Here is a 7,500-nt window from a genome sequence, read left to right as displayed (position 1 = left end):
CATTTTATCTTACATCTTGTTTTAAAATTTTAAAACACATTCAATGTTTGTTGTAAAGTATATTTTAAACCCAAATAGGTAAATTTAACCTCAACTACTTTAACCCTAACCTGAAAACTGAGTGAAGGGGGGGGCAGAACTCAGAGCACCATATGTGTAGTTGACGTCAAAAACATAGCAGTTTGGTGGGCTTGTACACAGTTGTTGTTGCTACTGCAAAGTATCGCCTGGAGGACTCATCTACAAGACCTGGAGATTCACCTGAAGATTCTGCTGGACGACTCATCTGGAGATTCACCTGAAGATTCTGCTTTGGAGATTCACCTGAAGATTCTGCTTTGGAGATTCACCTGAAGATTCTGCTTTGGAGATTCACCTGAAGATTCTGCTTTGGAGATTCACCTGAAGATTCTGCTTTGGAAGATTCACCTGAAGATTCTGCTTTGGAGATTCACCTGAAGATTCTGCTTTGGAGATTCACCTGAAGATTCTGCTTTGAAGATTCACCTGAAGATTCTGCTTTGAAGATTCACCTGAAGGTTCTGCTTTGAAGAATTAAAGTTGTTTTAATTTAGATTTTTCATCCTAACTTTCCTTTATCAACTACTTTCTACTTTTTCAATGGCTTCTGCAAGGTAAGTTTCAATTCTTTATTTTCTTTTGGTGGTTTACTTGTAGTATTTCTTAATCCATTTCATTTGTTTATTTGCAAACTCTCTTGATGTAGCCAACCAACTCCTGATGTTGCTAAACTATTTTAACAGAAAATGTGTTCTCTTTAGTTTTCACATGGCAGCTCCCATGTGACTAACATTTTAGTCAGAAAGTGAGAAAACTGAATTTCCACCCTGAGTGAAGGTTGAAACCTGAAAGGGATTTAGTTTTTGTATTTGGCTTCATCCTGTTTTCACACTTTTTGACCAACTTGTGATTAACCTGAACTAAAACCCCTGAGTTTACACACTGAGTTAAAGTGATAGCTGAAAGGGGAAGGAAAATAACACCACCCTGAGTGAAGAGTCCACCTGAAACTAGAGCCCAGCAGCTGCATGACTGACGGGTACTGCAGCAATTTTTAACGGTTTGACTACATATGTTTCATGTGTTGTGTCTGTATATATGTTTCTATAACATGTTTTTGTTTTCTCCTTCTAGTGCCGCCCACCGCCACTTTCTGCTGTGCCCGGTGTGCAACAGGACCCAGCAGGCCCTTGGAGTCCACCTCCGCCGGACCTGTATGAAGGACGCCACCCGAGAGACCATCACGGCAGCAGTAGAGAAGGCCAAGGATGACGTGTTCCAGCTGCTGAAAACAGGCCGTGTATTTACTTATGACCTGCTGCGTGGGATAATTGAATCCCGTGACCCCCTCGGGAGGTAGGTGGCAAAGACAAATAATTTAATCAGTCGCTTTGTGTTTCATTGAATGAACAGCACAAACTAAACTTTGTTCTACTTTAAAGGCTGATTGAGGAGCTGCAGCGACGCAAGATGGTGGTCAGTGACATGCCAGCTGCTGAAAGTCCTGCCACCCAGGACCCCACCGCCCAAGCTGGACCTTCCACTGCTGTGGAAACGGGCCAGAGCAGCACTCCCGAGGACACGAGTGAAGCTGCAAGCGAGAGCAGCGGAGAGACCTTTCAATGGTGAGGCCTTCTTTACAGCAACAAACCTTTGGTCTTCAGATTGTTGTCTGTGTTCTTTATTATAACTGTTTATTTATTAATTAATTTATTTTTCTGTAGTAGTCGCACCCCGGCTTGGAAAGTCAACAAGAGGGCACTGATGGCAGAGATGGGCCTCTACCAGAAACACTCGGCTGACCATCGTCTCCTCAGAGACTTTGGGGCCTACTTGTTAAAGGACCTCGCTAATGAGAATTATAAACAGGAAGTGAGTATTTCAAGAAAAACAGTTTTTTGACCATTTAAAAATATCTACTACTTGGTTTTTGTTATTCAGAAGGTCCCAAAGTCAGAGTGAGTCAAAGTGAAGAGCAGGTCCCACTGTAACTTCTAAATGTGTGTGTGTGTGTGTGTGTGTGTGTGTGTGTGTGTGTGTGTGTGTGTGTGTGTGTGTGTGTGTGTGTAACAACAATTGTCTTGTGTCCCTCAGGTGGATAACGTTGCTAGGTTCCTGTTTTATATGGACCCAGCCCGCCCCTCTCTCCTGTTTGTGCGTGACAGAGAAAGGACGAAGGAATACCTGAGGAAGCTTGCTGAGGCCCAGCTCGCCAAGCAGACTCAGGTGAACTACCTGAAGAGCTTGAAGAGGTTGGTAACATTTGTCTTTGCCCGTGTGACCGCAAGGTCAAACTTTGGGAAATGTTTGAATATTGACTGACTGGTGTTTTCAGCTGCTTACTAATGTCCAACAAAACTATTTGTGACTTGTTTGAACAGATTCCTCACGTACCACACGGTGTGCACAAACCTACTGTTTGACGACCGTGAGCTCCACACAGACGCCAAACATTTCATAGAGTACATCGGTGCACTTGGGACACAGCTGAGCAAGGGCATCAGCAAAGAGGTCGTCGCCAAGCGGTACGTCTCCTGACTGCTCAATGTGTTCCACAGTCTACATGCAATGGACAGTCTGAGTAATGCATGTTGTCCTCTCACAGGGATCGATTGTTCCGGAGTGACAGGGGGATGACTCCTCAGGACTGCTGGGCGGTGCTGAGGGCGGCCAAGCCAGATTTCCTCGCTGTCATCGCCAAGATTTTTGAGGCTGCGCCCTGCTACGCCATCCAGCTGGAGACCTCAGAGTGCCTCCTTGTCCTGTACTACTTGGAGGCCGTGGTGATCCTGAAGCACCTGCAGAGGCCTGGTGTGGTGGAGCACATGACTGTGAGTGTTGGCCTTTAATGTTCACCAGTGCTTTATTTTTCACATGCCAGCAACACTGACAGCATCAATTAATCCACTGTCCTGTGTTTTCTGCAGGTTGAAGAGTGGAAGAACAGGATCCAGGTGGAGAGGGGCCACACTGCCATTGCAGTTAAAGAGCACAAGACGGCAGCACAGCAGGTGGCCAGTTTTGTGCTCTCTCCAGAAGAGGAGACAGTAAGTTGGATTTTTACAACAGGAGGAATGTTGGAAACCTGAAAACTGACTTAGAAACTGACCTCTGTATACTTTTTTTCTCTCTCTCTCTCCACACAGTGGTTCATGTACTACTTTGATGTTGTCCGTGATGCCATGAAGTCATCAAAGAGGTACAGGATGGGACCAGACGCTGAAAAGGTGGAGGAAAACCCTCAGGAGAGGTTTTTCCTTTCCACAGCTGGGATGCCAGTTTACAACGCCTCCAATGACCTGGCTCGACTGCACAAGAAGTAAGTTGAATCATGATGATGGAATTTATTTATTTGCAAACTCTCTTGATGTAGCCAACCAACTCCTGATGTTGCTAAACTATTTAAACAGAAAATGTGTTCTCTTTAGTTTTTGCATGGCAGCTGCCATGTCCTAGCTAGCATGTTGGCTGGTGAACAGTAGTTAGCTAACATGTGACTAGCTAGCATGCTTGCCAGCATGGCAGCTCCCATGTGACTTTTCACTTGCTTGCTGAGTTAAGTAGACTAGTAGCAGGAGGGATGAGCTGTCATTTACAATTTCCTCTGGACTTTTGTTTTAGATACAACGTCCCAGTGGTGACCAGTCAGCTGGCGAGGCGCGTTTTTGAGACTGCAGCCAAGAAGCTTACTGATGTGGATAAGTCTCTGGTAGCGGACTACCTGACCCACTCCACGGCCACAGCAGAGAAGCACTACCGGATGAAGCAAGGTGCCAGCTTGATGAAGGGTTCCCAGCTGATCAGCGCGTTGGGTTCTGACTTGAGGTAAGACAGTAACACTGCGCGCGCACGCACACACACACACACACTGCTGATGTCATGCAAATCAGTCTGGACTTGGACCTAATTCTGTGTTTGTGTTTTAATCAGTGGAGAATCTGGAGACGACGCAGCCGGCACATCGGGAAAGTCCCAACACATCCAGATGGACTTCCAGGTGATCTGGGATAAGTTTGTGGAGGAATTCCCCGTCACAGTTGATGGGACAGTTCCGTCACTGAGTTCCCGCTGCGCTGCTTCAGTGGATCACCAGCGTAAGATCTATGAGCGCTGGCTGAAGTCCCAGATGAAGCTGAGAGTTCAGCATGTCATCTGTAAGTATATTGTCCGTGGAAATGACTCATTTAAAACAATGCTGCTGTCAGGATTGATGTGTCAGACAGGCTTTGCTAACCTTGTGGTATATATTTTTTTTATTCTCCATCACAGCCCACTTCGACCGTCGCCTCCCCTCCAGATCCAGAGTGGCAGCCTGGATTGACAGTCAGGGCTGGAGGAGCAACGTCCCCGTTGCAGACTATGTGTTGGAAGCCTGGAAACCCAGCAGCAGCATTGAAGACATGCCGTCATCCAAGTGCATCCGGCGCCTGGTCAGCAACCAGAAGTGGAAGGGGCTTGCCCTTAAAGACATCCAGGGCAAGGGCAAAGGTGTGGTTGCTGCCAGGAAGTTTGTCAGCGGTGAGGTGGTCTGTGACTACCACGGTCGGGTAGTCACAGGTGCAGAGGGGGAGGAGATCCATGCCACCATTAAGGAAGAGCAAACAGGCTACATGTTTTTCTACTCCAAGGATGGTCAGAGGATGTGCCTGGATGCTCACGCTGCGACGTGTTCTTGTCACCCGGATCGTCAGACCTTTGGGAGGATGATAAATCACTCGAGAAAGAAGGCCAACGTCAGACCTCGGCTCTTCTCATTGGACTTTGATGGAAACACCAGGGACGTCATGCTCTTCCTGGCAATGAGGGACATTAAGAAAGATGAGGAAATTCTTTTTGACTATGGGGTGAAGAGACACTCATTCTGTGGGGAAGGTCTGGACTTGGACTGGATCTGACAGTCTTTTTATAACACTTTGTATGTTTTTTTTTGTTTGTTTTTTTTAATTTGGATACAAATTTCTATATTTCTCAACAATATGTAACTACAGTGTGAGGTCAGTTTATAACACTTTGTATGTTTTTTTTTTTTATTATTTGGATACAAATTTCTATATTTCTCAACAATATGTAACTACAGTGTGAGGTCAGTTTATAACACTTTGTTTTTTTTTTATTTGGATACACATTTCTATATTTCTCAACAATATGTAACTACAGTGTGAGGTCAGTTTATAACACTTTGTTTTTTTTTAATTTGGATACACATTTCTATATTTCTCAACAATATGTAACTACAGTGTGAGGTCAGTTTATAACACTTTGTATGTTTTTTTTTTTTTTTTTTTTAATTTGGATACAAATTTCTATATTTCTCAACAATATGTAACTACAGTGTGAGGTCAGTTTATAACACTTTGTGTATATATATATATATATTTTTTTTTATTTGGATACAAATTTCTATATTTCTCAACAATATGTAACTACAGTGTGAGGTCAGTTTATAACACTGTTTGTTTTTTTTTAATTTGGATACACATTTCTATATTTCTCAACAATATGTAACTACAGTGTGAGGTCAGTTTATAACACTTTGTATATATATATATATATTTTTTTTTTTATTTGGATACAAATTTCTATATTTCTCAACAATATGTAACTACAGTGTGAGGTCAGTTTATAACACTTTGTGTATATATATATATATATTTTTTTTTTATTTGGATACAAATTTCTATATTTCTCAACAATATGTAACTACAGTGTGAGGTCAGTTTATAACACTTTGTTTGTTTTTTTTTAATTTGGATACACATTTCTATATTTCTCAACAATATGTAACTACAGTGTGAGGTCAGTTTATAACACTTTGTATGTTTTTTTTTTTTTTTTTTTAATTTGGATACAAATTTCTATATTTCTCAACAATATGTAACTACAGTGTGAGGTCAGTTTATAACACTTTGTGTATATATATATATATATTTTTTTTATTTGGATACAAATTTCTATATTTCTCAACAATATGTAACTACAGTGTGAGGTCAGTTTATAACACTTTGTTTTTTTTTTAATTTGGATACACATTTCTATATTTCTCAACAATATGTAACTACAGTGTGAGGTCAGTTTATAACACTTTGTATATATATATATTTTTTTTTTTTAATTTGGATACAAATTTCTATATTTCTCAACAATATGTAACTACAGTGTGAGGTCAGTTTATAACACTTTGTTTGTTTTTTAATTTGGATACACATTTCTATATTTCTCAACAATATGTAACTACAGTGTGAGGTCAGTTTATAACACTTTGTATATATATATATATATTTTTTTTTTATTTGGATACAAATTTCTATATTTCTCAACAATATGTAACTACAGTGTGAGGTCAGTTTATAACACTTTGTGTATATATATATATATATTTTTTTTTATTTGGATACAAATTTCTATATTTCTCAACAATATGTAACTACAGTGTGAGGTCAGTTTATAACACTTTGTATGTTTTTTTTTTTTTTTTTTAATTTGGATACAAATTTCTATATTTCTCAACAATATGTAACTACAGTGTGAGGTCAGTTTATAACACTTTGTGTATATATATATATATATTTTTTTTATTTGGATACAAATTTCTATATTTCTCAACAATATGTAACTACAGTGTGAGGTCAGTTTATAACACTTTGTATATATATATATTTTTTTTTTTTTAATTTGGATACAAATTTCTATATTTCTCAACAATATGTAACTACAGTGTGAGGTCAGTTTATAACACTGTTTGTTTTTTTTTAATTTGGATACAAATTTCTATATTTCTCAACAATATGTAACTACAGTGTGAGGTCAGTTTATAACACTTTGTATATATATATATATTTTTTTTTTTAATTTGGATACAAATTTCTATATTTCTCAACAATATGTAACTACAGTGTGAGGTCAGTTTATAACACTGTTTGTTTTTTTTTAATTTGGATACAAATTTCTATATTTCTCAACAATATGTAACTACAGTGTGAGGTCAGTTTATAACACTTTGTATGTTTTTTTTTTTTTTTTAATATGGATATATCATTGTCACTGTAAAGACCAACTGTTTTTCTAACTCAGTTTGTGTAATAAATGCTGCTGTGATTTTCTCATATCTTGTGTTTGTGTACTTACAGAGGGGACAGTCTGATTTTTTAAGTTGATCAAACACTCCAGACCTCCAGTCTGATGGCTGGAAGTCAGCTTGGTTTGTAACAGTGTTGAAGGACTCCACGTTGATAAATACTTGTCCTTCAGACACTGACTTTCACAGCTTTAAAGTTCTATGCTGGTTCCTGGTTTTGTGATTTCTCCACCTCTTCAGTTCTGCTTGTTGTAGTAAATTCTTTTTGTGGTTCCTTATTTCACTCAGTCTAGACTGTTTGATTCATGTACCTCTTCAGTTCTCCTCCCCCGTCCACTTTAAGCACTTCTCCTTTGTCTCTCAGTGGGTCCATTATGCATGCATCACTCTGCAGTCTCAGTTGA

General features: G+C 39.6%; 2 protein-coding genes across 4 annotated transcripts in view; one reads left to right on the top strand and one right to left on the bottom strand.

The window, feature by feature from the left end:
• The window catches only part of tsc1b (TSC complex subunit 1b), a 139,061-nt gene that overhangs the window by 103,975 nt on the left and 27,586 nt on the right, over positions 1-7,500 (bottom strand). The gene's annotated exons all lie outside the window — the stretch shown is intronic.
• Positions 433-5,144, top strand: LOC117529975. 2 transcript variants are annotated; one of them, XM_034192890.1, is made up of 12 exons: positions 433-1,060; positions 1,156-1,377; positions 1,464-1,646; positions 1,749-1,893; positions 2,116-2,273; positions 2,403-2,546; positions 2,627-2,852; positions 2,949-3,068; positions 3,168-3,340; positions 3,643-3,846; positions 3,952-4,175; positions 4,291-5,144. In XM_034192890.1, the coding sequence occupies exons 1-12, from the start codon at positions 1,050-1,052 to the stop codon at positions 4,914-4,916; spliced, it is 2,436 nt and encodes an 811-aa protein (XP_034048781.1). In that variant the 5' UTR covers positions 433-1,049; the 3' UTR covers positions 4,917-5,144. The 2 variants fall into 2 exon arrangements, with proteins under 2 accessions (XP_034048781.1, XP_034048780.1); XM_034192889.1 differs by having other exon boundaries at positions 434-1,060; positions 1,746-1,893; positions 4,291-5,141.

The sequence above is a fragment of the Thalassophryne amazonica genome, chromosome 17, assembly GCF_902500255.1.
Source record: "Thalassophryne amazonica chromosome 17, fThaAma1.1, whole genome shotgun sequence".
NCBI classification, from domain to species: Eukaryota; Metazoa; Chordata; class Actinopteri; order Batrachoidiformes; family Batrachoididae; genus Thalassophryne; species Thalassophryne amazonica.
Note: the sequence above shows the minus strand (reverse complement) of the source record. Positions and strands in the feature narration are given on the sequence as shown.

Bases quoted from the DNA above. Each gene is read 5' to 3' on its own strand.
- LOC117529975 (XM_034192889.1), top strand. The intron at 3,069-3,167 runs GTAAGTTGGATT...CTCTCCACACAG, and splicing joins TCTCTCCAGAAGAGGAGACA to TGGTTCATGTACTACTTTGA. The intron at 3,847-3,951 runs GTAAGACAGTAA...TGTTTTAATCAG, and splicing joins GCGTTGGGTTCTGACTTGAG to TGGAGAATCTGGAGACGACG.